Raw genomic sequence first — 14,074 nt, forward strand, 5'->3', positions numbered from 1 at the left:
ACTACAGCAGTAGTAACACAAATGGCCTGGACAGACCTTGCGTGGCCCTACATGGTGCTTGGCCTTCTAGCTGGGAAGGCAACTGTTCGTTCCTATGCTGACAATTAGCTTAGTAATTGCATCTATGGTGACAAGAGACGGATTGCCATTCACCAGGGCGCGCACAAAAACCTGCTTTGGAGCACATGTCCACAGGACACTGAATTTTGCTGGTTATACTAGGTTGGGCAGCACTGTGCCACTGTCACAGCATGAAAGTGTAAAGTCCATTATCCTCCCAGGTGGGAGACTTAAATGCCAGTAAGTACCACAAATGCACCAGCATCCTGAAAACATCCCCTAAGGAACCTTCAGTCAGCAAAAGCTCTGCAAAACATTTTGAAAAAATGAATTTTGTAGTGTTTACAGGGTTTCTCCTATCATGCAGTGGGTATCACTATATCTACCTTGATGAAGTCTGCTGCTCCTCTAGTAGAACAGGTGATTTCCTGAAACTCTGCTTGATTTATGACTTGCCTCAGAAAGCAGATGTTGACCTTTGATTTACATTCTAATTACTTAGCCAGAAAAGATAACATTTGTCATGTGAGGAGACCAGAGGTGCAAAGAAATCTCATAAGGCCTTTAAAGTCTTCTTCTTTCATCTCTAGTGTTCATAATGCCAAGTTAAAATGAAAAGATTGCCCCACTGATTAAATCGTTAATGTACCAAAAGTTTTTAGTAACAATTTGGCATATATTTTGGGTAGAAGCTAGCTTGGTTTAGAAGTTGTGTGACTGTGAGTGTAATGACCTCTATATAGGAGTCTGACACTTGCAAAAGAGAGTATTCATAATTCCATCCCTTCTGTTCTTCTCAAAATACTAAAAATATGTTTTAATAAATACATAATGCTGAAAATAACGAAAGTAATTAATCTTTTACTCTCATTCTTAAAATAATTTCTGTACTAAAACTGGTTGGGATACACAAAGATTTTTTTTTTAGTGACTTCAGTCTAGCTTTAAGTCCATCTAAGTCTTCTCTTCTCCAGATTTCAATGTTCTTTTAACTTTGAAACAGTTGTATTTACAATTTTCTCAACCAACATAAGGTACAGATTAGTACGCACATCCTTGGGGAGGAGGAAGGGGAGGAGAAAGGAGGGGACTTAATAAGTGAGCCGAAAACACATTTTACTCATGACAGGTTCTGCTTCTTTATGATCCTTAAAGATGGCTGCTTTTTTTTTGACTGTCACAAGTCAACTTTTGTCTTCTTTGAGTCCCACAGGAAACTCTACAGTCTCGGCAGTGACAACAGGAGCTTTTTTGAGCTGTCATATAAACAGTATCAGGTTGAATTTCCAACAAATTTTCTTCCTACTTGCCTGTCTATACTGGGAGATGACACCAAATAAATGATACGACCTCCCAATTATGTGATGTCACATGAACATTAGTATTCCTATATTTTGAAACACATGAAAGTTAAAGCAAAGGAAACTGAGACCTCATCATGCCTTGTACATACCAAAGACTGTTTTGGGAAAGATGGCAGGAGAGAGGAAGAGAGAAAGCCAAGCTTGCTTGCTCTTCATCTCCAGAGATACTAATCTTGATGCAACCATGATAAAACACTTACTTTGCAGCTAACAAATGGAACCAAATGTGATCAAATAAGCTGCAAAAATGACCATAGACAAACTCACAAGGACATTTGAACTTCCCTGAAGCAATTCATTTCCCTCCTGCAAAGTGCCATTTTGAAAACAGAAATAGTTTGTGAATCTGCTTCTAAAAACACACATTCAAATGGACAACAACAATTACCATTGGTGAAATGCAGCACTGTTTAAAAAAAAATAGAGATTACATACCTGACAATATCCTACTGCTTTATTATGATGCCCATATGCCACCAATATGTTGTAGAGTGCATGTTGCAAACAGGGATCGGCAGTTTTGCGGAATTTTACATTATCTGGAAATGTTCTGTTCATGTCTAGACAAAAGAGAAAAAGACCACAATTGAGAGCCATTCCCTCCTTCGCTTTCCAAACAAAGTTTTACAGCTTTTCCAAAGTACAAGTGAAACTTCACTGTGCTTCACTAAACTGTAGTATTGGTGGATGACTTTCAAGAAACAGCTTTACCTCAATTTTGGCTAAAAGGCTGCCTGCATTCAAGGATAATCTATTCCTAGAAAGATTAATCGTATTAGTGTACAAAAATCAGTTTCGAGTAGGACTAAAGAAAGTCTCCTGCAAACTGGACTCTCTCAATGCCTGACTGCAAAGGCCTAAATGAAAGCAAACCAGACATTTAGACTGACAGAAACAACATATACAAAATTTATCTAGCCAAGTGGCATGAAATGAGCTGAGCCGCTAGGAAAGCAGATTCTCCTGTTCCTGCAGTTCGTAACTTCCACTTAATATCACTGTGTTTTTAAAGTTTAAGTTTCTCCATAATGTGGTCGTAAGAAAAGTTGCTTCTTCATTGGTGCAAGTTCACCGAGGATGGTTTTCCATATCCAAGCACATCGCACATGCTTCCAGTTCAATCCTAAACCAGATAAGGACTATGCAATTACTGACATTTCAAAACATTTATTTCTTCCAGATCAAACATGCACAGTACAACTCATGTCTCCTTACAAAAACCTAAAAATTAGACATGCAAGTTTGAGCTAGTCACCCAGTTGTTAGAAAGAAACAGGCAGAGTTAATTTTTCACCTGCTTCAGTCCATAAAGAGGGAAACCAAGGTCATTAGTCCAGACTTGAGTATCTGATTTTTAGAAGTTCAAGTTGGGGAGAAAAATCCTATTTGAAGATTTTCAAAATCCAAGACTTATTAATAAAATACAAACAGTTGTTTTGGTTATATTTAACAATAACAACAACAACAAAATCAGTTAAACTGTAACAGCCCTACTGCACAGTTATTTATGTGCTAAGAGTTATCAATTCTTATCACCTTTTGCTGCATAAAGGAAGAAGTCTGTTACAGCTTTGACACAAAGCTGAGCTGTAAGCAACCAAAGGAAAAAAGCCCCTCAAAATCATGATTAGTGTCATGGAAGTCACAAGCATTAAAAAGTTATCCCACTAATCTCTATTTCTTCCTTTTAAAAGGGAACAAATCATTTACAGAAATTGAAGAGTAGGAAAATGTTTCGCTTGATATCTTGTGACTGAAAAGGAAAACAGAAGGAAAAAGGCAATTTTTAAAAGGACTTGAACAACAGCCTGACAGTTACAGGATAAATAGCCTTGTTTTGTTTCTTCTTGGTAGGAAGAGCAGCATAGTATTTGCATAATCAGAATTTGTTGTTTAATAAAGTATATTCTGGATGTTAGAGATGAGATGAATGCTGACATTTCAATTATGGCTCTTCCGCTCAGCTATGCAGAACAAGGGTGAGGGGTGAGCAGGAAAAGTCCATCACATGCAGATCAGACACTACACAAACCAAACTCATCTTTAATTTCACAACCTGAGTTAGGCTTGAAGGCAAAAGAATCTGCTCCAATTTTTTTTCTAATTGCAGAGACCATGTTTTTCCCCACAAGGAGAGGGGAAGTCTTCCCTAATTGTATGAAGGATTTGAAACTTTTCTTTAGTAGCAGTATTGGGGGAAGGATGGGAGGAAAAAAAAAAAAAACAAACCAAACCAAACAAACAAAAAACCAAAACAAAACAAAAAAAAAACACCACAGACAGAAGAACTGCAGGTCAGACAACAATTCACACCAAATCAGTCCTCGGCTAAAGCCCATTATAAAATTTGCACAGTCAACAGAAGCATTAAGTTTATTAAACATAAAGTTTCTATTCACCGTAAGTACTTTGCTCCTTCCATCCCTCATATGTTCACATCATTTCTTCCTTTCTGAGGGGAAAACTATCACTCTGGAGTCTGAGGTCTTTTATTTGTTTTTTGTTTTTTTCCTCCAATAAAACCCCCCAACCCACTTTTCTTTATCACTTCCCTCACTTGCTCCTTGTTAGTTTTCTGCAGTGTCCCAATCGATGCAGTAGCTCTTCCAAAACTTTATTTCCTCCATAATTTCTGGCTAGTCTTCATATTCATAGATGCATTTTTGCCAAGCCTTCATATTCCTATTAACATGAAAGTTCATGCTCCAAAATACCTTACTAAGGCGTGTAGTCCCAAAAGCCCACAGTGCTGCTGTGGGGAGAGGCGGAGGAGAAACTCAACATAAACCAAAAAGCGTTCAGGTCATTATATAACTTGAGTAAAAATCTTTAAAGCCCCAACTTTAACCATCCATCTTTTTTCAAGATGAAAAAGATGACAACTGCACCTGCCATTCTAACAAAGCAACCTCAGCATTGAGCACAGCCCAACCTATCAACTCATTATGTGGGCAATTCAGACAATATCAGCTTCTCTACAAAAGCTTTGCTACAGCAAGTTGAAAAGTTTCAGGACAAACACGTTAGATCAAACTTCTATGGCTTGTCCTCCCCTACTGCCTCTTCTAAACATCCACTGGGCCACTCTAGTGTCTGGTTGCCCTAATACCCCGTCATGGGTATTGGGCACTGACCAGTGTTCACAGACAGAGCATATGAAAGTGGACTAGTAAAGGAGGGGTATGTCTCCTCCTACACTTCCCTTCTTTCAGGGATTTACATTTAGTGTTTAGGATTTCATACATCAGGTAGATTTCCCCACCACTCGTTTCATCAAATTCATTTTAAAATCAGTTCATACTTCTGGCCTCAGCAGCACTTTTCAGTAACAAGTGCCACAGTTCAGTGATATGAAAAAACCTGCAGCATGGCAAATTTCATTCAGTGTCCTTGGTTCTTATGTTACAAGAAACAAATAACAATTGCTCTGCTCCCCATTCACCCTCTCTACACCATTTATAATTCATATAGCTCTATCAGCAGCTTTTTCTCAGCAGTTTTTTTCCTCCAGCTGAAATCCCAGCACACTCCTGACTCTGTACAGACACTGTACCATACCTTCAACTATCCCTGCTGCTCCCGCAGTGACCTATTGGGACAGAAATAAGGAGAAACAGACCCAAAGGCAGGTCTCACGGTACAAAGTTAAAACTCCTCAATCACTTAGGAGGCGACATAATAGTGTTTTCTAGTTTGTTCTCTGTTCCTTCCCAAATAATTTCTAATCTTCCTTAATGCTTTTGACCACATGATGAGCCTGGAAAGATCTGTGCTGTTAAAGAGCTTATAGCTAATCTAATTTACATGTAAATTCAGCACTTAAACCACTACTACAGAAATGTAAGTTTTCCATTACATAACTTGATCTCTAACATTTAAGGACATAGGACAGATAAACACTGTTTTCAGGGCAATAACCTGTTTTGATTGCTTCAATCAGCTTGTCATTCTTCTCTCCTTCAAGCAGCCTGTGGTAATATCCAGGGTTTTGTTCCATGTTGGTTTGGGCCCCACTCACAATCATCCAGACCAATGCACGGTGTTCATTGGGGATGCCTTTCCTGATATACCTCTTCACTGCAAAACAAGAAGTTTGTCAGGTTTAAATTAAATAAGTAAATAAATCCAGCTGTATTTTTCTTTTGGAAATGAGCAACAAAAACTTGAGAAGTCATAGGAAAAGCCTTGACTAGAGATTATTATGCTTTCCCTCCTTTGCTATCACTTGGGATAAGCACTTCCTTCTCAGCTACATAGTATATTTTAAATTCACTCCTAACTTCTTGCCACTCAGATTCCACACACAGATTTCCAGACCAATGCTCTCCTCTCTTCTCAGTTCCTCCAACAGGATTTTGGATCCTCTCCTCTTCTTCCTGCCTTTCTGGATAGAGATATAAACAGCACTGTTTCCCCTTGATCTTTATCCTTTTCCATTCAGACAAGCACTGATGTTTTCTTTCTCTACGTTACTAATGGCCTCTGACATGACAGCCCTTTCAGCTTTCTTGGTTATGCTGTAACATAAATGGCTATGTTAATATAACCCTAGGATTTCAGCTTAGCACCTAACCACTGAAATCACAGCAGAAACCAAGACATATGCACTATGTGGCTACTGCCTAAATGAGCCTCTGAAAGAACTGGACATGTGAGCGATCAGCAGACGATTTTTCCTAGAATAACTGGGGAAGCGTTTTCAAATCTAAAGTAGCTCTTATCTCCTGCATCATATTCATCATCAGGGTGTGCTTTGAGGGTTTTTTTTTTTAAGCAGATGATTCAGCGTAAATAACTAGGATACAAAATTGCAGGAAGAAGCATCAGGCTAATGATAGTCAAAGCAGCTTCTTCCTGGGAATGATATGAAAAATATTAATAAGGACCCAGTGCTGCTCATTGGTACATAATCCTAAATCAGCATTACCCCTCCTGACCCAAAAAGACAGCCAAATGTTTGAAATCCTTCTGCTTCTTCCAGGGAGAAGAAACAAAGGAAACAGATGTTTCTTACTAAATGAAGTAGACTATATCAGAGTATCAACTTCTTTCCCCTAAATTCTATGGGACTCAAATAAGAGTGAAGATTTTTATTCTGCCCATGTACACGCATCATATCATTACCTAATTGGTTTTATCCAGTCACAAAGATCTGTAACTCAAGATAAATGCTGCCTGAATTCAAGGTGTTAAAAAAAGCAGAGCAAAATATGGTTTTTACAACTCAGCCACCTTCTAAATACATTCCACCTAATGGTAGCTGCATATCCTCTGGGAGCCAAAACTGCTTTCCCAGTGTCAACAGAGAGATCTGTGCATCTCTAATGGGCATTTCACCCACCTAAAATCTGGTACTTTCTCTCAAAGAAACACTCCTACCCTTAACATTTGCAATAAACACTCGGTCTTCAGGGTGCAGTGTTTATTTAGCTTTTAGACAGACTGCAAATAAATTGTGTGTTTCCATGGTTGTTTGATAATCCCCACTTCATCTTTTTTTTCCTCCAAGATTCTGAACTTTAATGGTCAAGAAATCCTATAGAAGAACATAGCAAATGCAGGAATGAGTATAAGGAACCAGTGCCATTTAGGTCAACAAGAAGAGACATTTTGAGGAGTCTGCAAATGTCTCTAGAAGCAATCTTATTGGCTAAATTACTGGATTATCATATTCTAACATATCATTCCAAAGCGACATTTTTTTTTTTTAGAAAAACTGTCAATTCTGCAAGCATAGCCAACATCTGCACCTGACAATACACATTAAATTCAAGAGAAGCAGGGACAAGCGTTTGTCATTGGCACAAGGGGAAAGCAGCCCTGCAGCACAGCACACACTCATTATTCCTCAGTGTCATCGTTTTCATGGTAATGGACAGCCAGAGGCTTGCATCGCCCCAAGTGACTACCTAACCCCCACTCGCCCACTCCCTGCGGAATGGAAAAGGCCTTTACATGGTGCTTTATCTTCCTCACACCATTATCATGCTTGCCAGGATCTGCAAACTGACATACAGAAGCAAAGTAGTTTTGCAAATAAGGACCTTTGCAATTTAATGTTTTCTATATACATAAATTATTTATATCTGTAATATTCTAGACAGAAAACTGTACTGTTTTATTAAAATATGTATTTATCTTGTTTTCTATAGGCCCTCTTCCACATTACCCTCAGGAACTAAAGAGCCCACAAGCACAGTCCACACCACAGAATATCCTCCCACAGTAACATTTAAGAAGCTTTCACAGATGAAGCTGGATTGTGCATGTGTCTCTAGTTACACATTTGACCCCAGCTGTAAACCAAGGCCTTGATCTCAGAAGTAGCACCGCTAAATACTACCAAGCCCTGAGTACCCACACACAGAATCACTCCCAAGACAACCACAGTGTACACAACACAGCCTAAGATTTAAAACACAAAGAAATACCTGTATGTGATTTTTTTTTTGCCTCTGTTCATTAATAAAATACAAAATGTCAGTTTCTAAGCAAACAAAAGTAGTCTTAATAATTCCATTACCTCTGACACCCAGTGCCAGTTCCTGTAGGTTTAGAGTCACACTTTATTAGTATGTTTTTATTGTTACAAGGCAAAACAGCTACATGATAGGGAGTTAGTCTAGAAATGCTAATAAATACCCACAGTAACTTCAAGAGAACGTGCAGAAAAGAACATTTTCCAATATTCTGCAAGATTTAAAAATAAGTAAATCACTTTAAGCCTTCCTGTCCTTGTTAATGGTAGAATATGAGAATGATAGATGTTTTTGCTTCACATAAAGTTGTAAATAAAGATTAAAATTGTTTCACTCTATACCATAGACTACGTTCATGTAGGAAAACCACATTTTAAAACAAAAATTACCTCATCTAAAATATTAGAAGAGTGTGATTTTAAAAAGCATCTGCACTTTAAGTTACTTTTCTCTGTTACTAACAATTACTGTTGAAAGCTGAGTAAAGTAACTTGGACCCTAGAGGAGAAAAATCTACAAAAGAGCTGAAAACAGCATACAACAAGGAATTGAGAGTTTTATTTTAGGAGTACATCACAGAAGAAACAAAGCAGATCTTTGTTCTAAATGTTCGAGTTACAGTCAAACACAAAACCTGACTTTCTATGACATTACTTCCTACCTCCAACCCTTGGGCTGGAACAGGAGTGCTCCTGTTACACCCACTGTTTGGTACCATCGCTTTTATCTTTCACTGTATTTTATCAGCCTCAAAGATCTGCTGGTCAGCTTTGACTAATCCACTTAAAGTGAAATTATTTTACAGGGGCACCTTTTGGTCAGAATTAAACTACTTCAGGTAATTATGTCAGACAGCTTGTTGCCCACCTGCAAACAAGCCAGAGCAAAGAGCTGCCTTTTGGTCCCATAAAGATAGTAGCTGGATGGAGAAAAGCAATGATTAAGATGATCTCCATAGCCTCACAAAGAGAAGAGGCAAGTGACTGAACACTGACAGAAAATTCACATGCGCAGAGGAGACAATGAAGATAAAGTTAAAGGGGGGAAACAACATACCAGAAAATACCAAAAGAAAGAGACTGGAGAGGGAGCAAAAGGAACTGTCAGCCAAAATTCCCATGACCCGCCCTGCCAGAAGGCTATAATCCAGAACAACAGGATACACTGCTTAATTACTGTTGTTCAAATGTAGTCTAATTATTTTTCTTTACAGTAGAACAGAATTACATACATACATACCACCCTGGATGTGAGGCAAACACAGCAGCATGTGAACATGCTACACTTCCAAAGTGGAAGATTAACACAAGTCATCACTTCTTCCTGTACACCCGGACAGGAATTATGAGCTTCTCCATGTGTAAACACACATGGGTGTGGAGCTACTGAGATACCACACATACAATACCCCTCTCACGTCTACTCACAGCAGGACGCATTTTAAAAAGGCCCCAGTAGAACTCAAAATAAGGCTATGGGTTTGCAGATACAGCTATTGCGTTTGGGGGAGGGAAGCGACAAATCAAATATTCTTCTCATTTCTATCTTATGGTCAACTTGCAGCAGAGGGGGAGATAATCAGAACCAGCAGCTCCTGAGCAAAGCTTCAGAGCAATGAAGTCAGGTGCTGGAGGAGGGAAATTCAGTGTATCACCAGGCAGCCCTTCTGTTCTCCGACTGCCTGCAAGGAAATCACTGCAGGGTCATCTTGCAAGATAAAGCACACACCTAAACAACTGCTTATGTAATTCTAAGTGCATATACCACAGACTTCAATCTCAATACTGATATAAGAAAATAAGTATTTAAAAATCAGTAATTTTACAGGTTAACCTGTTGCACTCCTCTTCTGAGGTTATCAGTTCAGGATAATGAGGGAGACATACTGTAACAATGTTGAATTTACATGCAGACTACATTTCCTTAACATTATTTATCCCAGTCACTCTCCTTAGAATAACATATTGCATATATATGCAAGAATGCGTAGTCTACAAATTCAAGTATCTTTAGCAAAATGTAGTAACATCAAAGATGATGCATCAGCCCACAAGAGCTCACTGTGGTGAAGAGCCACTGCCTGTGACCACTCAGTGGATTTATGGTTTCCCATTTGTCACAAACAATAGTCTGTTAGAGATGATTAAAACCACATTAATGGCTATCACAATTACACTGCTCGTGGGGCAGTAGGTACTGAAGCCTGGTAGAGAAATTGAGAGATTTGGTCAAAGTTTGGGCTCTGAAATAAGACCAGAAGAATTCGACTGTATCACAGTAGCATTCCATGTCTACAACACTGTAACAGGCTACACAAGTGAAGAGAAATGTAATATGTAACAAACTCACAGGAATTGCTAAAAGTTGCTGGTATCATAGTTCACACATTTTGATAGAAGAAGGAGATGAATTAAAGCCCGAGATTATTTTTCCACGACAATTAGAAGACCAAGATCTGCGGAACCTCAAAATCCTCCCTAATTCAAAATACCACACGGTTACTGTTATATTCAAACTTGACACCCTAAACAAAAGCTTCTTTACGTTTGGAAGAAAAGGAAGAGAGTAGAAGTAGCTATTTTCTAGTTAGCAGCATATGATTTGCAGCTAAAGCTTAAACCTGCGTTTTCTGGGATTCTTAAGCCTTAAACTGAGGCATTCGTACACTAAATACACTGCTACACTTTAAAACATCTCACCAATTACCATCCCACTCTTAGTGCCAAGGGAAAAAAAAACAAACCAAAACAAATGAACAAACACTGCAAAACAACAAAACCACCAGAATTAGCAGTCGAAGTCTGCAACTGAAGCACAGCCCAAAATATTCAGCTATGTTACAGTCAGCACATGATGAACTTTTGCTTAGTTTTACTCACTTTTTCTTTAACATATTACAGAGAACTGTGTCCAACTCCAAAAGACTCCCAAGAGGAAGCAAGCTGAATATCATCATTAGGAGTAAAGAGGAAAATTTAAATGATTGTATGAAAAAATAACGCAGAGAAAGACAGGGAGGAAAAACCCCCACCCTTTAGTATCACAGGATTCCCTGCCAACTTCTGACTCTCTCCATTCATTTCCCCCATCTCTCTTGCAGTATAAAACATTACTAGGGGTCTTTTTGCTTTTGAAGCAGCCATTAACAGCTCCATCAGCATTTTATCCAATATTGCATTGGCTCTTGCTTTAATTTTACTTTCCTCACTTCATAATGTATTTAGCATCAGTGCTTAGCACACACCTTTTTAGCTGTGAGGTGAATGTCATTTTAGAAAAGGAGGGTAAGGAGAGCTAGAAAAATCTCAGCAACCTAAAAAACTGATAAAGAGTCAGCAACTGAGAGCCCCAACATTCTGATCCTGGGGGTTCAAGACAGTGCCTTCTACCTAACCTCATGCCTTTTTAAAGAGTGCACAGAGTACAATATAACAAACAGCATCTTGAAATGCTAGTGGCCATAGTCTCTGGGTTGCAGGTGCCATAATATATTGTACCATATGCCAAAGAAGAATTACTCCTTTGAAAGCTTTTAATCAAATCAACTGTCCCCCTAACAACAGCATATTTGTGTATGTATTATTACTGTTTATACTACTGTTTTTCATTTGAAGACAAAAATAGTATTTAATATTCAAAAAAGCAAAACAATTTAATACAATTTATACTGGTTACAACGTAATGCACTTTCACCTATAAATACATATACAGCTCACCTTTTAAACTCTTCTGTACACTGTTATTCCCCTTTAGGAGCTTGGACCATTTTATTGCTCTTCTAGTGAGCACCACTAGATATCTGGAAAAGAATGCTTCATAGGATGCATAATCAAAGTCATCTGGCCTTTCAAACCCATATGGATCAACCCTACAAAATAAAGAAGAATTCTTGGTCGAATGTTTCTGCATACCTACAGCTGAAAAAAAAAATATGCAAGCATGCTTTAAATAACTTCCAGTTGCTATTTCTAAAAGCATCTCAAAACTCCCTCCTCCCAACAAAAACCTACTTTATACAAACTGTTACAGTCCATTTAGCATATCAAAGCTGTTTAAGTAAATGAATTTAAAGATGCACTTTTCAGTCAGTTTTTCGTATGTTTAGAAGTAAGGAGCTTTCAGAGCGTGCAAAATTGACCCAAATCATGACCACAAAGAAGTCTGGGAGGTATTTTTCTCCACAGTACAGTTGAAAAGTACGAAGGTACAGCATAACAGCTCAAATATGGCCTGAACTCACTTTCCACACAGTTCTCACAGAAAAACGACAACAAAAAGTACAAGTGTAACAACTTACAAAGATTATTTTTAAAAGGGGTAATTTCTGAAATTAGCTTCACGAAAGTTGGAAAATTTGGCTTGGAAAAAAACCACAAATCCTTGTGTCAATCCACCTTCTTCATAGGTAGTATCAAACATGCTTATTTTATTATTTTTAACAATTTTTCAGTGTTGCATCACATTATCTCAGGTAGCAAGGCACTGATGGAGTTTCAGAACTGCAAGTCTAATTCTGTTCTAGCTTGATATATAAAGTGACCTTGCTAAACTGAGATTTATGGCAACTCCCCAGGATGCTTTATACCTGCTGATTATCACCTGAGTACAGAACACTCATAGGCTTCGTGGAAGTTAAACAGCCAGAGGGGTCTGTCCATGCAGAACAGTTTGCAAGACAGACATTGAGGCTTCACTCCCAGAACCACTGCCCATTTCATTCATGGAGAAGGAATTTGCCCATGGAGCGGCACCGGAACAGCCTTGGGTAAACTCCGGCTCACGGGGTTGTCACGGGTAGTAAACCATGAATCACAAGAAGAACATTTCAATATCCAGACCTCAAACTGGTATTATCTAATCGGCAGTCAGTAGAGTCACCTTGGTGTTCATGTACTCAAATTTGACATAAAAAACACAGGCGTAAAAAACACCAAAACCCCAGACACAGCTTTCTCTGAAGACACAGAACATGAGAACGCTCAAAAAAATCCTAGGACCTCCACCAAAACACGTCTCCTATTTATGACTGTGACTGCCCAGGCAGTAAGTGCAGATTATTATAATTTCATGCTCAGCTCCATTCCTGAGGCAGAAAAGGGAAAATAAAAGAGCCAGGAAGTACTCTTTTAAGGAAGCTACCTTCCCCAACCTGCCTCCGGGCATTGACGGTGACTATTACTCCTCGGTGTCTCTGACGTTCGCTGCCGCATCGTTTGCCGGTGTGTCCCGGGGCTCTCCCATCAGAAGGAGGAGGCCGCTCCACTCCCCGGAGCCCTCTCGGCCCTTTCCCGCCGGACTCCTGCCGCCCCCCGGTCGCTACCTGCTGTCGCGAGCCCACCGCCCCCAGCGCTCCGGGAGGAACAACTCGCTCTCCCTGGATTAACCGGCTCCAAGTTCACCCTTCACCACAGCTCCTCTCCGCCTCAGCCCGTCGCGCTTCCCGGCGCGGTACCAGCCAGGGGAAAGGCTATTTTAAGGGACCCACCAAAAACAAACAAACACGAACTGCCCGCAAGCTACGGCTCCTGCTCCCGCCTCGCTCCCCTCCTCAGGGTGCTGCAGAGTCACAGGGAAGTTGCAAAAGCGGCATTTCTAAACGTGACGCCCTCCCCCCGCCCCGCGAGAGCCCAGGTGTGAGCGGGCAGGCGGCCAGTCCCGGCAAGGGGGACCCTCCAGGAGCCGCTGCCAGACACCCGTCTCCGAGCCGGCCCGGCGCCGGCGAAGCGCCGCCGCCAGCAGCCCTACCTGTACGCCCAGTCCCGCCCGTCCTCTTGTCTCTCCATCGGCCGAGCCGCCCTCGGCCTCCCCGCGGCGGGGAACGCGGCGCCTCGGCCGCGGGCTGCGCTCCGTTCTCAGGCTGAGCAGCGCCGCGGATCCATGCGGAGCGGCTCCCAAGTTCAACTCTCCTGCCGCCCTCCCAGGGGCGGGGGCGGCCGCCGGGTCCCGCCTCCCATGCCAGGGGCCGGGCAGGACAGCTCCGCGCCCCGCGGAGCCGGGAGGCGCTGGGGCGGCGACCCGCCACCCCTCGGCTCCGCCTGACCTGCGCGGCACCGGCTCCGCTCCGCCGGGCGGGACTCGGGAGGGCCCGAGCACCTGGCTGCAAGCGGGTGCTGATCTGTTCTGATACTGCTTTGGATTTGTGTGTTTCACATTTCTGTCACATCTTGGAAA

The 14,074-nt window shown here is 40.8% G+C and overlaps 1 protein-coding gene across 3 annotated transcripts in view; it reads right to left on the bottom strand.

Moving 5' to 3' along the window:
• Nucleotides 1–13,871, bottom strand: part of GRTP1 (growth hormone regulated TBC protein 1) — a 36,062-nt gene extending 22,191 nt beyond the window's left edge. Inside the window, exons 1-4 of one of the 3 annotated variants that reach the window (XM_065059309.1) lie at nt 13,649–13,859; nt 11,620–11,771; nt 5,343–5,501; nt 1,860–1,984 (exon numbers count right to left, since the gene is read on the bottom strand). In XM_065059309.1, the coding sequence (XP_064915381.1) occupies nt 1,860–1,984; nt 5,343–5,501; nt 11,620–11,771; nt 13,649–13,686 (474 nt within the window). In that variant the 5' untranslated portion in view covers nt 13,687–13,859. Of the gene's footprint in view, nt 1–1,859; nt 1,985–5,342; nt 5,502–11,619; nt 11,772–13,648 lie in introns of all 3 variants that reach the window. The other 2 variants (XM_065059315.1, XM_065059318.1) reach the window with 2 other exon arrangements.
• Between the last annotated feature and the right edge of the window lie 203 nt (nt 13,872–14,074).

The sequence above is a fragment of the Columba livia genome, chromosome 1 (assembly GCF_036013475.1).
Source record: "Columba livia isolate bColLiv1 breed racing homer chromosome 1, bColLiv1.pat.W.v2, whole genome shotgun sequence".
Lineage (NCBI taxonomy): Eukaryota > Metazoa > Chordata > Aves > Columbiformes > Columbidae > Columba > Columba livia.